This window comes from Amaranthus tricolor, chromosome 14, assembly GCF_026212465.1.
Source record: "Amaranthus tricolor cultivar Red isolate AtriRed21 chromosome 14, ASM2621246v1, whole genome shotgun sequence".
NCBI classification, from domain to species: Eukaryota; Viridiplantae; Streptophyta; class Magnoliopsida; order Caryophyllales; family Amaranthaceae; genus Amaranthus; species Amaranthus tricolor.
The window spans coordinates 14414824-14441926 of NC_080060.1; the positions used below are offsets into that span (position 1 = coordinate 14414824).

A 27103-nucleotide genomic window follows, 5' to 3' on the forward strand; every position below is an offset into this window, starting at 1 on the left:
GTAATTTCATTTGGGGTGGTGAAAAATAAGAATTGGGATTCGAAATGAGGCATGGGTTAAACGGATCAAAATCAGATTGACCTGATCTGATACAAATTAAATCAAAATTGTGATTTTCGACCTTATTAACTAAATGAGTTAGGTTCAGATTAAGGGGTTTTTAACCTCTTATATATGATCTGAACACAAACCACATCTGATTTCATCTGTTTTATCGGCCTAATATAATCCAATCTTTTATTAATTTTTTCACAACAATCTTATTTTTTAACTTATATAATCAAAAGTCTGAGGTCAGTTTTACAATAACATTATTTGTCTATAATAAAACATGTGATAAGAGTTAAAATGGGAAAATAATTAAAGGATAATTAGAATAAAATAACAAAATTCACCATCCGCCACAACTAACTTTTCATTAAGGCACCCTTGACTAACTATTGATGAACTTCAAATAAAGAAGGAACCCCGAAAAGCCAAACCAACCCAATGCTTTTTGCCACCCTTAAAGTTTGAGAATACTAATCAAAATTGGCATCCACTCTACTTGGTATTTGATGGTGTTTCTGGTTTTGGGATTTGGCGTATCCAATTTTTCTTTTTCTTGGTTGTTATCTTACTTAACGCCAGGGTTTTTCTTCGCAATACTATTCCTATTTGGAATTGACGCCTCTTCACTGCCTTCTAATATTGTTGTTCTGTTATGTGCTGTGTATCATGGTTGATTCCAGTGTGTTTGATGGCTTTGTTTCAAAATCAAAATGTTCATATATATTTTCGTAGCTAATTAATCAATTTTGAACACTAAATGCATATCGTGTTTGTTTTTTTAAAAATTTGAAGTCAATGAAAGATTTAATATCTGCATGCACATGTGGCGAGATGGTTGTTAGTTTTCGGTTGCCGATCAAAAAACATTGAAAAAATCAAGGAAGAATTGAAGACTTAGTTTATTTTTTCAATTTATAATGTGTAATTTAGTTTATGTAATATTTTATAATTTAAGTTAAGTACTTTTCTTTGTTAATTAAAAAAAACTCGAAAATGTATTATTGTAAATTAATTTTATTGGAAATGTGAAACCCAATTTTCCCTCCAAAATTCAATTTTATCTATTTTATTTAACAAAAAGACAGGAATAATTAACAATTTATCCAATCACTTAAAATACCCCAACTATCATCTTTTAGGTGGACCCCTTCCTAATCTTAATATTCGTGCCCAACCTAGATAGGATAAGTAAAAAGAATAAAAGAGTATTTATTATTTATAACCTCACTTTTCCATCAAAAAATTTATTATTCAATAAAATAATAAATTTATTATCTAAAAGATAAAATTTTTTTTCTTCATTTAAGGAAACATTCTTATAAGAACTTCATTCAAAAAACGAAAAGTGTATAATTGAAACATACTCCCTCCGATCTTATGAATTAGTCCCATTTCCTTATTTGGCAAAACCTTTGAATTAGTCCCATTTCTATTTTTGGCAATCCTTTTTTACTTAAATACCCTTAGTTCACACAAGTAATTACGAATATACCCCCATATACCTTACTTACCCAACTACCCTTCACTACTTATCCTTCACTACTTACCCTTTACTATTTACCCTTTTTAATAGACCCCACACAATCCTTAATATCCGTGCCCAAGCAAATGAGACTAATTCATAAGATCGGAGGGAGTATAAAACATATCTACCACCTACTACCAATAAAGTCAATTAAATACGCTTACCACAAGTAGCCCACAACAATCAAATAATGCAATTATCTTAAAGTGTAGACAGTGTATCAGACAGGACACTTACAAACCTATAACAAGCATGATGAGCCAAAACAAGGTTGGCACCAAGCCTCTACTCCACACACACAAACTCCTCCCACAAACCACCTTCAACCGCCTTTACATGGCGGTTTACGCCTTAGCTTTACTATCCCTTTTTCACTACCATGCACAAACCCTAATCTTCAACAACTCTCCTTCCTTCATTTTATCCCTCCTCCTCTTCATCTCCGACCTCATCCTTGCCTTCTTATGGTGCACCACTCAATCCTTCCACTTCCGCCCTATTCGCCGCCGTGAATTCCCGGAAAATCTCGAAAACATAATTTTAAAAGAAGGGAAGGAATTACCTGCCGTGGATATATTCATTTGCACGGCTGATCCTTATAAGGAACCGCCCATAGCGACGGTTAATACGGCGTTATCGGTTATGGCTTATGATTATCCACCGGAAAAGTTATCGATTTATGTGTCTGATGATGGTGGGTCCCAGGTTACTCTGTTTGCGCTGATGGAAGGTGTTAAGTTTGGTCGCCATTGGTTGCCTTTCTGTAGGGAAAATAATGTTGTTGATAGGTGTCCTCAAGCTTACTTTGATCATACTTTCTACGATGATTTCTCACTTCAAGCTTACAAATTGAAGGTAACAAATTATGTAATTTTAGTCAAATTTAATTTATTTTCAATATTGCTCCCTCATATTCATATTAAGTGTCTCATTTACTTTATACACTCTATTCAATGCACTTATTCAATCCTTAATATATCGAGTTATGTATAATTAAAAATTATACAAAGTTGATATTAATAATCTTTACATCAAAACGAATCAAATAAGATCCCACATGACTATGTTTTAACTTATAGATTAATAATAACATGCAATTTAATAGTGATAAATGAATAATGTCTCAAAAGTAAATGAGACAGCTAAGATAAATAGGAGAGAGTATTTTCTATTTTGCAATTAAATTAAAATACAATTTAATTAATATGCGAATCATTTTTTTTTTTACTTGCATTATTATTTTGACTTTTTCACCGTTTAAAAGTATTCTTCCAGGTATTCTTCCGAACTCTTTTATGGATTTATCTAAAGATTTTCAAAATTTATATTTTTACAATTTTGGTAATTACTCCCTTCGTTGTATTTAGATCTTTTATTTTGGGTTTTTCATACATATTATGGAAGATAAAATCTTTGAGTTGTAATGGATATTATTTTAATTAAATAATAGTGTGAAGTAATTATTGTATTGGAAGTATGAGGTTATAATGCGTATTATTTTAATTAAATAGTAGTGTGAAGTAATGATTGTATTGAAAGTATGAGAGAGAAAATAATTATAAATAAAAGAAAATGGTACATTAAAAGAAAAAGGGGGTTTTAAGGGAGTAGAAGTGGGATAAAAACTTTCTAAAAATAAAAAGTATTCTAAAGTGGAAGAACTTTTGAAACTACCCAAACGAACGAAGGTAGTAATATTTAGAGATATTAATTATTAACGACTATAATAAAAACTCATTCAATGCAAAAAGTTTAGTATAAAGAAATATATAAATAAAATTTTAAAGAATATTGCAAAGCTCTAAAGAGTTATCATTTGTTATCTTCAGCTCTTTTTATAAATATTCATGATTGTGATGATAATTTAAAACAATATATTTTTTAAAATTAATTTCTTATGTATAAAATATTTTTTTTTGAAACAATGAATTAATAAAATAATATATTTTAAATACTTACTTATTTCAACTTTAAAATTCATTTAGAAAAATAAATTATTGGCATACACACAATCAATTATAGTCCTATTAAATAAATACTTTTAGATTTAACAAAATTCTAAGAAATCGTCATATGTTATTTTCCAATTCTTTCATTAGTGCCTATCATATGATTTATGATTTATGATTTACGCTTACGATGATAATGTAAATCAATATATATTTTAAAAATAATTTTATACTTACATATTAAATATTTATTTTGAAACAATTTATCTCTTTAAGATTCTTATTTGGATATAAAAAAATTAAAATAATAAATTATTATCATGCACACAATCAATTATAGTCCTATTAAATTAATATTAAAAAACGTCATGTGTTTTTTTCAGTTCTTTTATTAGTATTTATGATTATGATGAATAAAATGTGAATTCATTTATATACGTGTTTAAGAACTATTGTAAGTAAAAAGTAAACGAAAAATAGTACTTCCTCCGTTCCATATTAGCTGCAACATTGGCTAAAAGACACTATTTATTCATCATCACTCTTAATTGTGATTAATTTTTTAATCTATAGGTTAAAATATAGTCAAGTGAGATCTTGTTTGATTCATCTCATTGTAAAGATATTAATATCAAATTTTTATAATTTTCTATTATATATAATTAGAGATATTAAGAATTGAAAAAACAAATGTTACAAGTAAATTGTAACGGAGGAAGTATCATGTAAAGAGCAAACGTGGTGTTGGTACAGGCGTTAAAAATGGTAATAGTAATGAAATTTTAACATAATTTTAAGAAATTCGACGTAATAACTCTGAATTATCGTCTTCTTCACAATGTAAACAAATATTTTTTTAATCTACGTGATAACTTTAAGCTTCTAACTTTTCAATGGTAGTTAAAAGGACGGTTTTTTTTTTTTGTTAACTTTATGCTATTTTTTCCTTGAACATAATGACTTTTTTTTTCAAAATAATCTTCATGATCACTCTAATTGCTACGTATTTCGTAAAGCGGTTGAAATGAGTACTTAATTTAACAAAAAAATTAATATTTAATTAATCTACCACATGGAAAAAGTTTGAAAATTAGGGTCACCACATTAATTTATTATCTACCATGTAGAAAAGCTAAAAATGAAGAGTAACATGTGTGAAGGTTCTTGTTCAAACTTTAGCAACTCAAAAGTTTTTTTTTCATTTTATTCCATTACGAATTCAACAACTGTTTTTTATTAGTATCAAAGATTTGTGCTAATATATATATATATATATATATATATATATATATATATATATATATATATATATATATATATATATATATATATATATATATATATATATATATATATATATATATATTAAGGATGGTGTTATACATTCATAAATGTGATGTATTAACTACTACTTTTCCTGAAAATTTTACACTATAAATATTTATTACTATTATGATTTGTCATAAACTAATTATAGTAACAATATATCATAATAATAACAAATATATAATAATAATAATAATAATAATAATAATAATAATAATAATAATAATAATAATTAATTCGAACAATATCATCTTGGATGGATTTTTTCATATAATAATTATGGTTAAAGAGCATGTACGAGAGCATGAAGGTTAGAGTTGAAAATGCACTTAAAAGAGGAAGCGTTGAGGAAGAGGAGATTGATGAGGTAGAAATGCAGCATGCCTTTGCCAAATGGTCGAACAATTTTAGTACTCAAGCTCATCCCACAATTATTCAGGTTAGAATGCTTTTCTTAATAAATCTAAATTTATAAGTTGTCTTTGGGCACCCAAAAACTATTAAATCTTGTTTCTTGAATTTACCAAATTATATATTAAAAACTTTTACTTTATTTTGTAAAATGTAGTAAATTTAAAAGGTTAAGGTAATTTATTATAGGTAGAAGATTGGGAATATTTAAAGGTGTTCATTCGAGTAATCGGGTCGGTTTCGAACGGGTGTCATTCGATTCGGTTGAATTTCGGGTTGGTTATTTTTCCCGATTCGTGTTACGTCAGGTCACACTCGGGTCGGGTCGGTTAGTCACGGTTTGGTTGAAGATTAGTTATTCGAGCTATTGGATTTGCATCGGTTCGGTGTCGATTGAAGTTCGAGTCGAGTGTCAATCGGTCTCGAGTTGTCATCGGTTAATATTGATTCGGTTTTATCGGGTATAGATCGAGTCCGAATATTTTTTTCAAGTAGAATTCGGCTATGCATTTCTTATTACTATCGATCGAGTGAATGTCGCATTAAGTTGCTAGCCATTTTTTAATTGATGACAAGATTCTCTTTACTTAAGGGAAATAGTTAAAATGTAAATCAATTAGTGATTATTACATTGTTACTTTTGCTTGTTTGGCTGTAAATTAAAATCAAAGTTCTATCATTTTTCATCTAATTTGATTAAAAATAGTTTAATAAGCATTGACCATGGATTATTAACTCTAAATATATAAAACCTGTTGAGATATATTGTGAAAGGTAATTAATGAATATAGTGTGAAAGGTAATTAATGAATTTACCCTAATGTGAATGCATTCAATGTAATTGTGATTGAACTTGCCTATAAATATGGAAGTTCACCAATGTAAAATCTACACCAATGAGTAAAAACATCTTCATCTTCTAACTTTTACTCATTTTACTTCCTCCTTATCTCTCTAAGTTTTAACACGTTATCAGCACCAGCTCTACCCTTAATAATCAAGAAGGTAATATTTTTAAAAACCTAATAAAGCATTTTTTTTCATCGGTACCCACAAATGGACCAACAATCAAACGGTGTCAACATCATCATCCAAGGTGTTTCTAACACATTTTTTTATTTTATAATTGAGCATAATTTCATACCCTTCACTACAAACCCAGCAAGGACTGATTTAAATCAGCTCTGATATAATAATCCCAATAATACTAATGGTCCACCAGTACTACCAACTCGTAATTCACATGTACGACCAACTAATAATCCACTAGTTTCACCGACTAATATTCCACCAGTACGACCAACAAATAATTCATCAACACAACCAACTAATAATGCCCCAAAAACATCAACTGAAAATAAAACCCCCACCAAGTAATAAAACCCCCACCAAAGATGATGAGGGAGAAACAAGTACTAAACCTTGCAAGATAAATTTAAATGACCTATAAAATAATTTTTTCTGCCGAAATGGACGGTTAGTATTATTTATTTCTGTTGTTATTCTTTAAACCGCCTATATGGCTGGCTAATTGTTTTTCTTTTACCGCCTAAATGGACGGTTAGTATTATTTTTTTATTCTCGTATATTTATATATGCATTTTTTTATTTGCAGTATTTGCATTTATATCCATGTGCATTTTTTACCTTTTACTTTAAGTATTTCTTTTAAGTATACATAAATAATACGGTATATTGTATGATTTGGGATAACCCTCTATAAAATAGGATTACCCTAATTTTTTTACCACATACCCCTTATCCTTTCAATTTTACTCTTTACATCAAAAACCCTCCTTCTCCTTCTTCCTTCCACCGACAATGTACCACCATTACAAAAACAATCCATCTTCATCTTCCCATACTTTTAGATTTGAAGAAAATTTTGCCAAACTCAAATTATATATCTCTTTAATTATGGGTTTGGTGGTCCTTCTTGTAGCATTAGGAATTATAATAATTATGAAGAAGTAATTTATTTTGAAGAAGAAGAAACAAAATGCACATGATTTTCTTTGTCATATTTTCTTTTGTTTGTTAGTGCATTTTGTATGATAAATTGTACTAATATATTATGTAAATGCTATTTTTTTTTACCCTCTTTAGCGTTTATTGTCTTTAATTTTTTTTGTTCTTCTCCTTATTATTATTATTATTATTATTATTATTATTATTATTATTATTATTATTATTATTATTATTATTATTGTTATTATTATTATTATTATTATTATTATTATTATAATTATTATTATTATTATTTCTCTTGTTCTTGATTTATTCCTATATTTATTATCTACAACAAATTCATAACAACAAACCAAGGGGGAGAAGATTATGAAATTAAAACATCATAATTTTTTCTAATGGTTTATTATTATGAAAATATAAGAATTATTGCATTGTCATATAATTATAAAACAATTATATATTATGTAGCAAGTATGTTAGAAATTACCAAAAGACTATTCAACATATTAGACTTAACTGGACAAAAATTCTTAGAATGGAAAGAAGATGTCATCATGAACTTAAAAGCTCAGTGACTTGAACATACTGTATTGGAAGTAAAAGAAAAGGATCCATTAGATGGAACTCAAGCTACCAAAATAAAGGTAGCTACAAATCAAGAAAAGGCCAAAGCCTTAGTCCTCTTGAGGCACCATATTCATGATAGCCTTAAATCTGAATATTTATTCATAAAAGATCCCAAAACATTGTGGGACTCTCTTGTTGAAAGATTTCATCACCACAAAAGGGTACTTTTTCCAAAAGCTAGCCATGAGTGGAAAAATTTAAGATTTTCTGATTTTAAGACTCTCAGTGAGTACAATTCAACATTCTACCGAATTGCATCAATGTTGAAATATTGTGAGCACCTGGTAACTGATGCAGAAATGATTGAACTCACATTTTCTAATTTTCATCCATCAAACATTATTCTGCAAGAACAATATAGGGAAAGAAATTTCAAAAGATATTCGGATCTGAGTGTAGTACTCTCGCTGCTGAACAACATAATGATCTTGTTTCGAAAAATCATAATATGAGACCTATTGGATCTCAAACTATACGTAAGACACACTCTACTAAAACACATGCGCCTGAAGCACATGCTGTTGAAAATAAAAGGCCGTGGAAATTATAATAACTGTGGTAGAGGACGCGAAAATTTTCGAGTAAGAGGACAAGGACAAGGTCGTGGAAATTTTAATGGACATGGTAGAAAGTTTCAAGGATTCGGTAGAGGCCACTTTTCCCAAAATTATCACAATGATCATTACAATAATAATTCTTGAAGGGGAAAACAAGTGGGATATAACAATAAAAATAGCCATCAAGAAGGAAAAGAAAGTATTTGTTACAAATGTGGCATGACAGGGCATTGGGCACATACATGTCGTACTGCCAAACATTTGGTGGAGCTGTATCTAGCTTCCCAAAAGAAAAAGGGAAAAGGTGTGGAAGAAAACTTTAATGAAGCAAGCACCTCAATGCCCAATGTCGATCCTTATAATAAAGCAAGCACGTCAATGCATAATCTTGACCTTTCAGACTTCTATTTAAATGGCGATGAAAATGATAAAGAATATGATGAAGATATTTGAATTTTTCTTAACAATGTTGTGGTGCTTATTTAGTTGTATTTCCTTTTTATATGCAATCTCCTTTTTATGTATTGATATCATCTAACGTTAATGAAATTTTATTTTAACTATCTATTTATTTAATATGAAGATATGGATCAGTTTGAAAATGGATTCAAATATCAATGCCTCCTAGATAGTGTAACAACTCACACTATCCTAAAGCACAAAGAATACTTTTCTGAGTTAAAGATGGTGAAAGCAGATGTCACCACAATCTCTGGAACTACTACACTAATAGAAGGATATGGAAAAGCTCAAATAATACTTCCTAATGGGACAAAACTAGTAATTAATGATGCTTTATATTCGAGTAAATCTCGACGAAATCTCATAAGTTTCAAAGATGTACGCCAAAATGGTTATCATTTAGAAACAATGACCGAAAATCATAATGAACATTTATGCGTCACATCTGAAAAATGTGAAAAGCATTCATGAAAAATTACCAGCATACTCATCGGGATTATATTGCATTAATATAAAACCGGTTGAGATAAACATGGTGTCTAACCAGAAGTTAGATAATAAAGAAATGATGAATTTATGGCATGACCGATTGGGTCATTCCGGTGTGGGAATGATGCGAAAAATTATTGAAAATTCAATTGGGCATCCAATGAAGAAAATGAGAATTCCCCAGCCAAATGAATTATCATGTTCTGCATGCTCACAAGGAAAATTGATAATTAGACCATCTTTAAATAAAATTGCTACTGAAACTCCTAAATTTCTGGAAAAAATTCATGGAGATATATGTGGGCCAATTAATACTGCTTCTGGGCCATTTAGATATTTTATGGTATTGATTGGCGCCTCAACACGATGGTCACATGTAAGTCTCCTACAAACTAGAAATGTGGCATTTGCGAAATTACTTGCTCAAATCGTTCGATTGAGAAATCAATTTCCAGATTACACAATTAAGCAAATAAGCCTTGACAATGCCGGAGAATTTACATCTAAACTTTTAATGATTATTGTACGTCAATTGGAATTGACGTAGAACATCCAGTAGCTCATGTTCATACTCAAAATGGTCTGGGTGAATCATTGATTAAAAGACTCCAATTAATAGCAAGACCACTATTAATGAGGTCGAAATTTCCTTCATCTGCATGGGGCCATGCAATAATACATGCATCAATAATACATGCATCGTCATTGATAAGATTAAGACCAAGTGCTTATCATAAATATTCACCACAAAAATTAGTGCATGGTCGAGAACCAAATATATCACACTTGAAAATATTTGGATGTGCAGTATATGTCCCTATTGCACCACTCCAACGCACAAAAATGGGTCCACAAAGAAGGATCGGAATTTATGTTGGATTTGAATGCCCATCAATTATCAAATATTTAGAACCAATGACTGGTGATTTATTTAATGCTAGATTTGCAGATTGTCATTTTAATGAGACAATATTTTCATCCTTAGGGGGAAAGAAAGTGGACCCAAATAAGAAGGATATATATCTCTCATGGAATGCAATGCATTTGAAAATATATGATCCAAAAACGAATGCTTCTGAACAAGAAGTTAGAAAAATTGTCCATAATCAATATATTGTAAACAGATTACCTGATGCATTTGTAGAAACAAAGCAAGTGACAAAATCTTATATTCCTGCGGCAAATGTTCCGGCACGAATTGAAATTCCCACTGATAACAAAGCCACTGAAAATGAATCTATTGCACGCCGGAAGCGTGGAAGACCACTTGGTTCAAAGGATTTGAAACAAAGAAAATCCAAAAGGTTGAATGAAATGGCAAATGTTATCAATATTACTTCTTCAATGAATTGTAAAGAAACAAGTTTTGGAGATGAGGATGAAAATCTCAAAGAAAAAGAAAATAATGATATCAAAAATAACAATGAAATTTCGATTAATTACATTTCAACTAAAAGGCAAATAAATCGAAAGAATGTTATTGTTAATGATGCACTTGCTCATTCAATTGCCACCGAAATAACACTTGATGAAAATGATATAGAACCAAGAACGATACAAGAATGTCGGCGTAGAAATGATTAGCCAAAATGGAAAGATGTTATTCAAGCGGAATTAAAGTCACTTGAGAAACGAGAAGTTTTTGGAAAAATTACCCAAACACCAAATGGTTTTTGTAAGAAAAAGAAATGAAAAAGATGAAGTAGTTAGATATAAGGCACGACTTGTAGCACAAGGTTTTTCCCAAAGACCAGGGATTGATTATTAAAAAACGTATTCTCCAGCAGTAGATGCGACTACACTAAGATTCTTGATAAGTCTAACTGTCTCAAACAGTTTGCAAATGCGACTTATGGATGATGTGACCGCATATTTATATGGTTCACTTGATACAGACATTTATATGAAAGTCCCTGAAGCACTTAAGTTGCCAGAAAACCACCAATCACGAGAAATGTTTTTCCATAAAGCTGAAAAGGTCACTTTATGGACTAAAACAATCTGGAAGAATGTGGTATAACCGTCTTAGTGAATATCTCCTGAAAGAAGGATTCAAAAATGATCAAATCAGTCCTTGTGTATTTATTAAACGGACTCAATCAGGATTTTCTATAATTGCAGTTTATGTTGATGATTTAAATATCATTGGAACTCCCAAAGAGCTTGAACAAACTGCAAAATATTTGATGAAAGAATTTGAAATGAAAGATCTTGGGAAAACCAAGTTTTGCCTTGGATTACAAATGGAGCACTTAAGGGGTGGAATCTTTGTGCACCAATCCAACTATACAAAAAAGGTCCTAAAAAGATTTCATATGGACAAAGCTCATCCGCTGAGCTCTCCAATAATAGTGCGATCATTAAAACCAAAAGATGATCCATTTCGACCTTGTGAAGAAGACGAGGAGATTCTTGGCCCTGAAGTGCCATATTTAAGCGCAATTGGAGCTCTGATGTATCTAGCTAATGATACAAGACCTGATATTGCTTTTGCTGTTAATTTATTAGATAGATATAACAATTCACCAACAAAGAGACATTGGAGTGGGATAAAACATTTGTTGCGCTACCTTCGAGGAACTAAAGATCTGGGACTATTTTATCGATCAAAGCAAGATGCTACTCTTGTTGGATATGCAGATGCTGGATACTTATCAGATCCCCATAAGACTAAATTACAAAATGGATATGTATTCACATATAGAGGTACCGCAATATCTTGGAGATCCACGAAACAGAAACTGACAGCTACATCATCAAACCATGTAGAATTGATCGCCCTTTATGAAACAAGTAGAGAATGCGTTTGGTTAAGGTCAACAATTGGTCACATTCAAGAAGAATGTGGGATAAACTCGATAATAAATTCTCCACCTGTAATCTTTGAAGATAATACCGGGTGTATTGAACAAGTTAGTGAAGGCTTCATAAAAGGGGATAGAACCAAACACATAGCACCAAAACTTTTCTTTGCACATGACTTCTAGAAATAGAAAATTGTAAAAGTCAAACAAATTCAATCAAGTGAAAATCTTGCCGATCTATTCACAAAGTCCCTTCCATCAAAGAGATTCGAACAACTTGTATATAAAATTGAAATGTGTTATCTACGAGATATCTGTTGAACTCAAGGGGAGAATGATACTCACTGCACTCTTTTTCCCTTCATTCAGGTTTTTATTCCATTGGGCTTTTCCTGACAAGGTTTTTAACGAGGCATTATTAAATAGAAATATTGTAATAATATTTTATATTTTTTTTTACATAATTAGAATGCATTCAAGGGGGAGTGTTGAGATATAGTGTGAAAGATAATTAATAAATATAGTGTGAAAGGTAATTAATGAATTTACCCTAATGTGAATGCATTCAATGTAATTGTGGATGAACTTGCCTATAAATATGAAAGTTTACCAATGTAAAAAACTACACCAATGAGTAAAACATCTTCATCTTCTAACTTTTACTCATTCTACTTCCTCCTTATCTCTCTAAGTTTTAACGGTATTTAGCTTTCTATTCAACCTAAAAGGCAAATTTTAGGCAAATAGGCTGAAATACTTGTTACATTTCTATTATTGATACTATTTATCGTTCTATTTTATTTTATATATTGCGGCTAATGTGTAATAAAAAAATATAGTCAAATGAAATCTTGTTTAAATTGTCTAATCGCATACTTTCATAATATTAACTTTTTATAATTTTTAAACGTGTATAATTTAATATATAAATACTTAAAATAATACATTAAATTATCTAAAAAATCAAATATAACAAGTAAAGCGAAAAGGAGAAAGTATGATAAAAGACTGTTAAATTGTCTTTGACTTGTTTTAGTAGATGGATATACTAGCCCACATAATTATTTGGTTTGTTAATGAGAGTTTCGAATGAAATTTTACTTTTTAACTTTATTCTCTGAATATAAGGGGTGAGACTTTCAATAACCCCTAAAACATATTATAACTTGCAATTGGTTCTTACAAATTTTATACACTCATTCACACACTACTTCGTCCCTTTTTTAATTAAATCAATTGTTCGTAATGACGTTTTTATTCGAAATTTTAGAATTGACTCAAATTTTTAGTGATTGTCAAATTAAAAATATTTAAATTTTAAATTATGTCATTTTTACTGTTGTTTTAAAAATACTTGAAATTAGAAATTTATTTTCAAAAATTTTAGTTAGGATTTAATTATTGAAATTTAGAATTTGAAAAAAAAATTATTCTCAAACACAACCCAAACTAATTCATAAATCATAGTGGTCATAGCATAATCTTCGGAACATACGAAATAGATTTGATTACCAAAAATCATATGTATTTAATATGTCTAAATGAATGTTTTTATGGCCCCAGTGATTCTACTATACACACTTAAATTTATTTACATTATATTATTATATTATTATCCGTCATAATCTCGTCTGTAAATTTAATTAGTCTTTCTCTTCGCCTCGGCTATATATTTTTCTCATTATATATATATATATATATATATATATATATATATATATATATATATATATATATATATATATATATATATATATATGTTTATTGTTGTTGTATTTCAGATTTTGGTAAGTTGTATGAAGGACAAGGATGTTAGTGGAGAAATGATGCCAAACTTGGTTTATACCTCTAGAGAGAAAAATATAACCCATCACCATCGTTTCAAGGCCGGTGCCCTCAATGCTTTGGTAAGAAATAAGAATCAATGTTATCATACTAAAAGTCAATATTATACGCTTAATCTTTATTTTTTCATCCCCACTTATATTTTTTTCACTTTTAAAGATATGAGCCTTATATTAAAATTGTGGAGTTCGTTATATATGAAGAAACATAAATTTAAACATATTACTATAATATATACTAGTCTATTCGTCTTTTAAAAATTATTATGCATACTTATATAATACACAAAAAGATTAATAAATTGTAGGACCATGTGGATTTTGTGGATTATATTAAAACAATTGAAATATGTTGATAGTAATATAAAAAAGTGTTTGAGACATCTATGAAAAGAAATCATAGCAAAAGTAAAAACAATGGACTATAAAAATTTTGTAATATTAGTAGTTTTAAAGATTACAACATTTATTAAAGTTAATTTTCAACTAAAATTTCGAGGATAATAACATAATAAAAAAAATTAACAACTAATATCTTATTTACTTAAAAATATAAATTCACGGGTAGACCATAAATTTGTACGTAAGTTATCTTTTATGAAGGACAAGACCGTTATTAGGGAATTGATTATTTGCTGTAGTGTATTTGACAAGATGTGTATATTGATGAAAATCAGGTTTTAGTGTCGCTTTACTAAAGGCTTAGCTATGCAAACAAACACTTGTAATCACCCTAATACTACTACAACGAGTGTAATGGTGAGTCAAGGGTCGAAGCTCAAGGACAAGGCTTGAAAGACTCAATACTTGCTATATGGAGGTGTATATGAAATGTTGGGTTGCTTGAACTAAACTAATGACAAATAAAAACATAGCAAGAATTAAAAAAAAATTAAACAATGAAAGACAAACAGGGATAGATTAGATCCACCCTAGGAGGGTCGATATGGACACAAGATAAGCTAGGTCAAGGAAAATCGAACAACAATCAATCAAGACACTCAAAATGACGAGAGGAAGTTGGTGACCCTATAAATCACACGAACAACCTATTATCGCCCTATGTCTCCTAAGGAGTGGCAGGACAAGATTCATCGAATATCAAGCAAGCAATCATCATCAATCTCAAACCCTAACCCTAAACTTGAAGAACAAGACAAATCCTAAGGTTTTACTAATCAAACCTCTAAGAAAACTACTCACTCATGCTAATAACAACTAGACAATAAGCACTGAACAAAGCTTTGAAATGAGACATGGATAAACTAAAGTGAAATCAACAACAGGATATAGAGAAAGCAATAAATGAAGACAATAATAATATTGAAGAACAAGGAGAGCAATAAATGAAAGCAAGAACAATAACTATTTTATGAAGTGCAATGAAAACAATGAGAGCATTAAATCAAGAAAATAAATGGCATCAAAGCAATAAACAAAGGAAACTTACATAAACCAAAGTGCTTGAATTAAGAGAAAGCTTGAATCCAAAATACAATACTTGAAATGTATAGGAAAGCAATAAAGTGAAAGTTTTAAATCTAATTAGGGTATAAAAAGAAAGAAAACAATAGATTAATGTTCTAAGTTGAGGCAAAGAGCTTTCAAAGTAGGCATAGGGTTTATTACAAAAAATGGTATTTATAGCCTAAAGACATAAGGGAAAAAAGCCCTAAAAGATAGCCCACGAAAAAGGCTTGCGAAGAAATCGAGTCGCGCATTAGCAAGGCCATTCATACGAATGGGGCACTCAGTCGGGCGAATGAGGTCCATTCAACCAAATAGGAGATCATTCGGCCTTTCAAGCCACTTTTGAAGCGAGCAGACCAAGCAAAGGCATCCACTCGCTTGAATCATAGGTTGTTCGACCAAATGAATAAACAATTCGCCTGGATGGAGTGCATTCGGGCAAAACAACATCATTTGAGTCTTCGTTTGAGAGCTTTGTGTATCCATTCGACTGAGTGGGCTAGGGATTCAGTCGAACGAGCCTTTGTCTTTGCTCTTTAGCTTCTTTGAAGTGTCAAATGGCTTCCGAACTTTGCGAAGCCTTTGAAAATGGCTGGGGATGTGTGCTAAAGCTCCGATATGCACGTCTAACTTGTTGATAAGAGTGTCAAAACCTCAAACACATCGCACTTGACCTTGAAATGTTTGAAAACACCTGAAATGACCTTAAAACAGCTCGAGGACAAGATCAAGGCGAAGTCAAGTGTAAAGTACATAAAATCATTCTAAAAACGCGAAACTTGGCACTATAACGGTGTTGGAAACGTGCTCTAAAATAATTAAATACTTTAAAATAATTAATCTATTTTAGGTTAACTTATAAATAAAAATTGATCAATTTAATGTCAAAATTGATCACTTTTAGGTTTAAAGTAAAAATTTAATTTTAATTGATCTATTTAAGGTTTACTTTAAGTTGAAATTGATCACTTTAATGGTAGAATTGATAGGTCAAAATTAACTCTTTTTTTTGATAATTTTGGCAGCTTTATTTTTCAATTTTTTGCTTTTAGGCATGCCCATATGGACGGTCTCAATAGCAGACCGTCGCTCTCAAGTTTTTGCGATATATTATACATTCTAACACGCCCCTTCCCACGAGAACCCTTGGGCTAGAAGTGTGAATCGAGCAGAGACTTTTCTCATACCTGAAGATGCTGAATATTCTACTTTAAATGAGGGGTAGTTAGATTTAAATTTGTGACTTCTTATCACGCTGGCTCTGATACCGTGCTAAGGAACTAACTCAACCAAAAGTCTAAGTTAATGGTTAAGGTACCAAAATATGTTATACACTCTAACTAGAGGTGTTCATTCGGGTGATCGAGTCGGTTTCAGATGGGTGTCATTCAGTTCAGTTATTTCAGATCGATTATTTTTCGGATGCGTGTTACGGCGGGTCACACTCGGGTCAGATCGGTTAGTCACGGTTCGGTTGAAGATCGGTTATTTGAGTTATCGGGTTAGCATCAGTTCGGTGTTGGTTGAAGTTCGCGTAAAGTAGTCAATCGGTTTCGGACTGTCATCGGTTAATAATTGGTTCGGTTTTACCGGGTACGGATCGGGTTCGGGTATTATTTTCCAGTAGAATTCGGCTACGAATTAAAATGCAAATCAATTAGTGATTTTTCCATTGTTACTTTTACTTGTGTGACTTTAAGTTAAAATTAAAGTTTTATCATTTTTCATCTAAATTGATTAAAAATAGTTAAATAAACATAGACCATTGATTATTAACTCTAATATATGAAACCATGTATGAATAAAATTTAATTTATTAAAATTTCTATTACTTTATTAGATTAACTAATAAGATGATTGAATATGAGTCGATCATACCTCTATGTTAAAAATTGGTTCAGGTTTATAGCATTTCGATTAAAAATTCGATCGGGTTAAGTCGGTTTTAGCCGGATCAAGTTCGGTTTTGAGCATGATTCGGGTCGGGTATGACTCAGGTCGGTCAATATTACGTTCGGGTGATCTCGGTTAACGGAGATCTGTTGGTTATAAAAATCGGTCGTAGTTTGGGTTTAATTTTACGATTTTCGGTCATAAATCGGTTCAGGCGCAACTTCGGTTCGGATAATGTCGGTTCGATAAACCTAAAAAAAACATGTTTTCGGTTCGGTTCAGATTTTCGGGTCGGGTCACATTTGAACAGCTCTAACTTTAACACTACATTAAAATTATGGAATTCATTTTATGTATGGAGAAATATAAATGAAAGCATATTCTTATTTCGTAGAAATTATTTTATATATTTTAAAGATTATATGTTTAATTATTATTGTTATAATTATTAATTAAAAACAATTTATATCAATCTTAATTTTACGTCTTGATATTTCAATATTTCTTATATTTTCATTACATGTCAAAATTCGTCTTTCAACCATTAAAATCTTATAAACAGACCTGCTTAATCGGTTGCTTTATGGTTATAGGTTCGTATATCAGCAACAATGACAAATGCACCAATAATACTAATTTTGGATTGTGACATGTATTCTAATGATCCACAAACCATCAAGAGAGTTTTATGTTACTTCTTTGATCTTGAAATTCAACCAACAATGGCATACGTTCAATTTCCTCAATTCTTTCATGGACTTAATAAAGGAGACATTTATTTTGGCGAACAAAAACGTGTTTTTCAAATCAACCCATTGGGAATGGATGGGCTTTCATGTACTGTAAATATGGGTACTGGTTCCTTCTTTCAACGTCGAGCCCTATTTGGAAATCCCTCATCTTGTTTTGGAACTGAACTTTTGGAACTTGGGCCGAAGCATGTTGTAAAAAAGCCCATAGGATCACAAGAAATACTTGAATTAGCTCATTCTGTAGCTGCTTGTGACTACGAGAACAATACAAGATGGGGCACACAGGTTAGTCATTCCATCTTTGATGTTTCTTTATTACTCTCTCTGTTTCATATTGTTTAAAATATTTTTTCATGAAAGTAGAATTTCAAACATAATTTGTTTATGGAATTAAAGAAGTTTATACTCGTCTCAATTTATTTTCGAGCATTTAAGTATATATTTTATATAAAAATTAATTAAGGCTCTATTTATACTTAAAAATTGTGAAGAGTCAAATATTATCAATATCGTGAAGTGATGGAAGTACGTGTATCATATTGACTTTATTCCTTTTCTAATGATAGAATCATATCATAAACATTTCTAATTAATTTTACATAGTATTGATTACAAAAGAATAATAAAAAGTAATCATCTTTGACATTCATTTTTATATAAACCTTATTGAATAGATCAGCTAGCTAAGTTGCTCCAAGCGATCTTTAACATTTATGTAGCATTCATTTTTATATAAATCTTATCTGTCCAACAAACCTTGTTGTATAGATTAGTTAGCTAAGTTACTCCATCCCTAGACATCTCAGTACCTCAATAGGTATACCATCTGACATAACCGCTTTCTTTAGCTTTGTTTTCAAATATAATTTTTGTGTTAATCGCATAAATTCTTTATTTTCTTCTAAGCGAGAGATTGTCGCGTCTCCTAAAATCGTTCCTTATTCTCTAGTAAATAGCTTGTCATAATACTTAATCCATCAATCATTTATGTTCTCGTCCTAAACTACGAGGTTTTATCCCGATTCCTTATACACATTAATACACCTATGTCATCGGTTTTTCTTTAGTTCCTCTTTGTCATTCAATAGATATCTTTTTTATACTTTTTAATAATCAAGTTTGTCAAAATACCTCTTTAAATGCCTTTAGTTTCACCTCTTAAAACTGCTAATTTATTCTTGCAAACTGCAAACTTCTAGTTTGTCAAAACACCGCTAAATTTTCCTAAAATCTCCTGAACTATTTGAAGGATGCAAGTTATCAACCTTTTTACCAAGTCTCCTCTACATTCGAAGTCATCTCCCAACCTTTAGTATTATCTTCTATTGATATCCCCAATTTAATCTTATGTTATTCATTGGTTGTTTTACCTTTTGTATTGCTTAAAGGCGAACATCTAAAATAAGGAGTTTATGTTGAGGGACTACACACCTTCTTAGGTTAAACTTACAATTTAACCTCTATTTATTATCCTTGTAAATAAGTTGTTAATTTTGGTAGCATTTACTCTAATTCTAAATGTCATAATCTTGACTATACGTCTTCTTAAAAACATGTGTTAACAACCCTTTTTGAGAGTGCAAGCTATCCTAAGTCCGCTAAGGCAACAATCATAATATATGGGCAAGAAGAAAATTTGGATTTGTCGTTTCAAAATTAACACTATATTTGGATAGCAAATTAGGAGAGAAAAGAAAGAAAGGAAAATGGATGGAAAGGAAGGGAAATGAAGGGGAGAGAAAGAAAGGGATAAGACTCCATTTTATTTGTATAGAAAGGAAAAGGAGGGGAAAGAAAGAAATTTTATTTTCCTTCCAAATCTTTCCTCTAATTGAGAAATTCGGATGTTAACAAAATGAAGGGAATGAATCCCTTCAAATTCCTTCCCTTCAAATTTTCCCCCTTCCTTTTTGCCATTCAAATAAGGGGATTTTCATTCCTTTATATCATTTTCTTTCTTTTCCCTTCATTTCTCTCAATCCAAACAAGACCTAAGTGTAGATCAAATTGGTAAGATTGATATGTGCAATAGTTACTAGGTTTAATGGAAAATTACTCTTTCTCATGTCAAATTAGTATCCCATCCCTGACCCAAATAGTTCATACAAATAATACTTAACAAATAGCCCTCCTAGGTCTCACCCTTACTTATTTAAAGCTAATCAGCCCTAAGAGTTGTATTAAATTGGCTTTCCTAATTCATTATTTTCTCTCATATTGTATAGAATTTAGATTACAATCTTTGGGTGTGTTTAGTATGCATCTTCTGGATCAAGTTAGGGAAACGGATAAGCAAATCCATTACTTTGCGTTTGTTAAGATAATTAGAAAATCATTTTCATTTCCTTTTGGTAATTGATTACTCCAATTTGTTTGCACTTTCAAAGCTCCTATAACACTTTTTGTAAAAAATATTTCGGTTACATAATTATACCAAAAAACTAACAACAATAACCCTTATCATTTCCCTTACCTCTCCTTAAGAGTTCCCTTTCCACTTTTATATTAACACCTCCGTAAAGTGAAGTAGTGATTCATTGAACAACCACAAATAACTTAATATCAAATCTGAAAACTAGATCACTCATACTCGTTAACATTATTAACCAAGCCTCTACACATTTTATCATCTGTAGACAATAATACTTGTTATAATGCAACAAATTGACTTTTATACAGGTGGGCTATCGATATGGATCATTGGTGGAGGACTATTATACAAGTTATCGGATGCATTGTGAGGGGTGGAAGAGTGTATTTTGTAACCCTGAAAGACCAGCATTCTTGGGAGATTCACCAATAACACTAATTAACATGCTAAGCCAAACCAAGAGATGGATGATTGGGCTGCTTAATGTTCTTTTCTTAAGATACAGCCCAATCACTTTTGGTATTCACAAAATGGGCATACTCTCTGCTTTTACTTATACACACTTTGCTCTTACGCCCATTTATTGCATTCCACTAACCATTTATGCCTTCGTTCCTCAGCTTGCACTTCTTAGAGGAATTTCTACCTTTCCACAGGTATAAATTTCGAGTTATACTTATTTTTGTTATAGTTATTTTATATCTTACATTATAGTTGTTGATCTTGTTTTGTCTTATTATTTAACTATAAATTAATACCCCTATGTTAGGATTATTGCTGATTTTTGTTCACCAAGTAATCAAAACAAGATTAAGATAATTAATCTAGATTGTTAGTATAAACAAGAAGAGGGCAAAGTACCATTCTTGTGATTGGTTGATTGGGTATCAAGCAAGTACCATTAGTACATTGTACTAATAGGTAGTGAAGGCTTGGAGGTGCAAAACTTGGCTTTGTAAAGCAAGCATTCGGAGAAGGACAAAGTGTAAGAGTTTTGGGGACCAAGGGACAAGTGGTAACACAAGAAAACAGAAGCTGTGTTGGGCCACTGTAGGCCGCTCAACCTGCACCTGGTCGAGCCAGGGTCGAGCAGGGGTCAAGCCATGCATCAGCTAGTTTCTGACGTGACATACAGCCTGCTGTTGTGTTCGTATACTGCTGCCCCCATTGTATTGTACTAAGTCCTATATCTTTTGCCTATAAATACCTTCTCCTAGGAGCTAAGTTGCACCAAAACGGACACGGACACGGACACGACACGGGTACGTGAAAACGCCAACTTAAAAATGGCGGACACGGGGACACAAAAATGGTAATATAATAAATATATCAAATTAAAGATAAGTTTACAATCTTTCATTTGATATATGTAAATAAAGACTTTAAAAACATAAAACTCTCATAAAATGAAAATAAGTACCAAATAAACAACATGAGTATTTAAAAATAGTCATACAAACCAAATCAAAGAAAATCAAATAAATAGGTAAATTTAAGATTGTTATGAATGTACTCCACAATTTATCCTCCATTTTACTCCATTTACACTATCCGTACTCCCGATAACTTAACCCACTCATCTTCTTCAAACCCTCAACAAATTCTTACCCCAATTTGTTTTTCCTCTTTTGATCCAATTTCTTCTCAATGGGAATCGCTCCCTCCTCCTCCGCCACCCCTCTCACTCTTACTCCGCCATCCGCCATTTATTTCGAGAGACCTTCCTGTTCAGTCTGTAGCAGTGGGTGATAAACTAGCAGTAGTTGCGGGTACGACGCAGCATCTAGCACCCGCTTTACCGAAACCCTTGGTATTCGACCCATCTACACGGGTCTGGACTTATGGCCCATCCATCTCAGTTCCCTGAAGATGGTGTGCAACCGGATCACTTAACTGATCCTTATACATAGCAAATGGAGTCGGGTCTCATTTCTCGACGGACACAGCAAGATTCGTTGAAAAATGGAACCCATCAGCGAATAATCGGGTTCAACAGTGGGAAAACGTGGGGCACGTGTCCCTTCCGTGTCCTTGCCGTGTCCGCCGCGTGTCCTTGCCGTGTCCACGTGTCCGGGAAATTATTAAAATATTGGACACTTCGTTTGGCGTGTCGGACACGGATTTTTGTGTGTTCGTCGCGTGTCTGTGTTTGACACGTGTCCGACACGCGACACGCAGATCCAGGGGCACGTCCGTGTTTCATTGTAATAGAGCTACCTTCTAACCTATTTCTCACCCTATTAGCTCTTCTCTTCCTTATACTAAACCTACATCGTAATACCTATCACGTTTGTTATTTCTCTTTTTAACACATAATATAATCTTAGGCTAGATGGTGGATGTAGCCCATTGACTGGTGAACCACCTTAAATTCTTGTCTTGATTATTTACTTTATTTTTACCATTCATCACTAACTTGCATTATTTGTTTTCAACACTTAAGACACATCATAAACACCAACTTAACTTCATATTTTTGATCCTTGAGTGAGGTATATACCTCCCCTTTCATCCTATTATACCTATAAAAAAGAGTGCGTTCGTAAGGATTAGGGACAAAAGATTATAACATAATGAGGGATTTCAATTAAGTTAATCCTTTTCGTTAAGATGGTTTTTTTACAACGGTGTTAGAGAGTATAGAGACCAATGTAACAAAAGATTTTGAATCTCGATTCCCCATTGTTTTAATGCCATGTTTAAAAACGATGATTTCATTTAGAAATATAGAATTGGCTCAAATTTATTGTTTGGCAAATTAAAAATTTTCAAATTTAGATCTGGTTGAATTCCACTATTGTTTTCAAAATAGTTAATGTTGAGAATTTGATAATGACTTGCCAAATTTTATCATTCTCAAATTCTTCATTTATGATTTCATAATTGAAATCTTTCCGAACACAACATAAAATACTATATAGTGTCAAATATGAAAATCCCATGTGTAGCTAGCATCCACTTTTAATTCATATGATTCTAATGCGACAGAATATACAAAATTTCAATCATCAACTAAAAATTTTTTAAATTTCTTTTTTCTAATTTTAGTTTATATTTCAATTAGATGATATATATAAGAAAATAATGAATTAACTACTAAGATTGTGCAGATTTCAGATTTACGGTTTTATTTGTATATATTCCTCTTTATCGGGGCGAATGGGAAAGACCTCTTAGACTTTCTCCTACAAAAAGGAACCTTTGAAATATGGTGGAATTCCCAAAGAATATGGATGATTTGTGGACTTTCAAGCTATCTTTTCGGGTTCATAGAATACATCCTTAGTTCTCTTGGAATCGTGGTTCCTGGATTCGATGTCACAAGTAAAGTACAAGACGATGAACTGAAGAAAAGATATGAACAAAGTATATTCGAGTTTGGGGTCGTGTCACCCATGTTTGTTCCTATGACAATGGCCTCCATTATCAATCTTGTTTCCTTTGCTACGGGATTAGTTACAATTTTAAGACGAGGATTGAAAGAAATGCAAGGACTATCTCTACAGATTTTGCTTTCGGGTTTTGTGGTCATTAATTGCTGGCCACTTTATAAAGCTATGGTGTTTAGGAGGGACAATGGAAGAATGCCCACTAAAATTACATTGATTTCTACTTTTTTAGCTTCATTTCTTTGCTTGCTAGTTGCTAGTGGGATGTAATATAATAGGGTAAGTTTTCTAAATGTTTGAATTCTCTTATACTACCTCCATCCTTATGATGTTTCTGTTTCATTAAAATAATAAACTAATATAAATTAAAAAAAGGAAAATTTTATCTTTACAATAGTGGGAGGTAGAGCTGTTTAAATCTAACCCGATCCGAAAATCCGACCCGGAATCGAAAATGATCCGACCAGAAAAAATGTTAATTTTTTAGGTTTACCAAACCGGCATTATTCGAACCGATATTGCACTCGAACCGTTTGATAACTGAAAAGGGAAAAATCGAACTCGAACTGCAACCGAATTTTATAACCGACATATAAACATTTACCGACGTTACCCGAACTCAACAGTGATCGATCCGAGTCTAATCCAACCTGAATTATGCACGTAACCGAATGCAACTTGACTAAAACTGATTAAAATTGAACTGTTTTTAACCTGAACTGATACAAACTCGAACCGATTATTAATCAAACTGTTATAAATCCGATTTAACTTTTCACCTAATTTCAGCAAATTAGGTCCAATTTCAGTTTTCTAATTATGATTTTTTGAATATTTGAAAACTATTTTCTAATATTGAAACATTGTAAACAAGATTATCTATAAATAAATAAGATTCCCCATGATATTGATATCAATTATAAACCAATAAGCACATTACAAAAACCTTAGAAACATACTGAAGTGGAACAATACAAAAACTTAGATGTTTCTTCAACACTTCAACCTAGACTTATCTTGCTTTCTATTGCTAATTAATAATTATATATTTCATGTTAGTAATCCACCAATTCTTCAAGCTTTAAGCCCCAAAAATTTACATTCATCACTTATACATCCACCAAATTTAAATATACAAATATCAAGTTTTTTACCCCAAAAAATTACATCCATTACTTATACATCCACCTAATGTAAATATACAAATATCAAGTTTTTAACCCCAAAAATTAACATTCAATCAGCAACTATAAATAGTTATATATCCACCATAAAAGTATCATCCATCAAATGTACGTGAGTATGTCCACCATTAAATACATTCTCCAAAACGAAACATAAAAGTCGACAACGAGCACCAAAATCTCTCAAGTACTGCTGCTTTGCTTGTGGTACCATATTTCAATCTTGAACAAAAACAAACAAACAAAGTATTACAAGAAAGTAATTCATTCTTATAAGAAAGATACAAAAAAGAAACGCCTAAAATTTTTGCTACCAGAATATGTATCACATGTCGGGTGAGATCATTATAATGCCTCTCAAGGTTAACAAACGCCACATGTTCAGCAAGCTACCAACATGAATCATAGCTAAGGGAAAATTCTAATCGCCTAAACCCAAGTAAACAAGGCTATTAGAAAGTTGCCTATAAGACTAACGGGCCGTTTGGTTGGGGTAATAATCAAAGGGAAAGGGAATGAAAATACCCAATTCCCTTTGTTGTTGTTTGTTTCTCACTTTCTATCATTCCCTTTCCCCCATTTTAGTTTTGGGTTTACCCCAAACTATTATGCCTTCATTGCCCCCCCCCCCCCCCCCCCCCCCCCTACACGTTCCCTTTCCATTCCCCACTTCATTACCCATCACTTAAAATTTGAACTTTGATTTATGGGTATTCTTATAATTCGCCACTATTTTCACTTTACAGCCACCCCCTAATTAAATTGTGAATTTGCCCCTAGACTTTAAAAAATTACAAATTTGCCATTGGACATAATAACACTATTATCAACTAAATTAATAAAAAAACTATTAATAAAAAATTAAAAAATAAATAACAACTAAATTTTTAATTAATATATTATTATTATATTAAAAAATAATTAAACATTCAAATAAATTATTTAAATTCAAAACTAATTATTATAATAACATTATCATAATATAATATTATATTAAAATAAAATAATTTATTACAACATTTATTTAAATAACAATAACTTAAAAAATAAATTAATTAAACAAAAAATTTCATAATTCGAAATTTAAAAAAATAAAAAAAATAGAAAAAAATACCAGTCGCACTTTTTGTGCGACTGGTAATTTTTTTTTTTTTAAAATTGTTATTAATTTTATTTATATTATTATTGCTATTATGATTATTATTATTATTATTATTATTATTATTATTATTATTATTATTATTATTATTATTTGTAATCAATAGAGCTAGAAAGATATTATTTAGAGTTATGTTTTTTTTTCTTCATATTACAGGAAAAGATGATACAAGTTAATGATATTTTTTAAAAAAAATAAGTTTATCAAGTTTATCATATAATAACTAGTTATTTTTGGAAAAAATATAAAAGAAATTAAAAACTCATAATTTAATTCCTTAACTTGAACCAAACAGTCACAAAGAGAATCAATGAGCATTTCTTTTTGTTTCCTGAACACAGTCAAACGACTAGGCTAAATTAGAGGAATCTATTCCTTTCTCCTCCATTCCCTTTGCGCATTCCATTCCGATTCCCTTGTGCGAACCAAACGGCCCCTAAGACTCATGGATAACATTCATCCAACCCAATGGCTATCAAGTTTCCATGTGACTTGTAAGGTTAAATTACTTGTGTCCAGATTTCGTGTTTCAATTTGAGCTACAATCAGATCCATAAGAACCAACATTATTTGCATGGCAACAATCAAGTGAACAAACCATAACTGAGTACATAAAGTACACGAAACACGAGTTATAATACAATGATAATTAACTAACATTTATTTTAAAAGTAAAATACGTACCAGATTCTGAAGACGAGGATCCACTTGGACCCTGATCTCCCTTAGCATGCGATTCTGCATCGGGGACTAAGTCACTGCCAACAACTAATCCTACTTCATCAGGTTCTTCTTCATATACAAACAACCAATTACAAGTTAAAATCAAGGATTCAACATGTCTTGATAAAAGGGATGCTCTCCATCTA

At 31.2% G+C, this 27103-nt stretch overlaps 1 protein-coding gene across 2 annotated transcripts; it reads left to right on the forward strand.

Moving 5' to 3' along the window:
* The first annotated feature begins 1745 nt into the window (after positions 1-1745).
* On the forward strand, positions 1746-24282 carry LOC130799520 (cellulose synthase-like protein G3). 2 transcript variants are annotated; one of them, XM_057662637.1, is made up of 6 exons: positions 1746-2431; positions 5141-5290; positions 13954-14079; positions 17973-18416; positions 20811-21158; positions 23613-24282. In XM_057662637.1, exons 1-6 carry the CDS (start codon positions 1829-1831, stop codon positions 24159-24161), a joined length of 2220 nt encoding a protein of 739 aa, XP_057518620.1. In that variant the 5' UTR covers positions 1746-1828; the 3' UTR covers positions 24162-24282. The 2 variants fall into 2 exon arrangements, with proteins under 2 accessions (XP_057518620.1, XP_057518621.1); XM_057662638.1 differs by lacking the exon at positions 5141-5290.
* The last annotated feature ends 2821 nt before the right edge of the window (positions 24283-27103 follow it).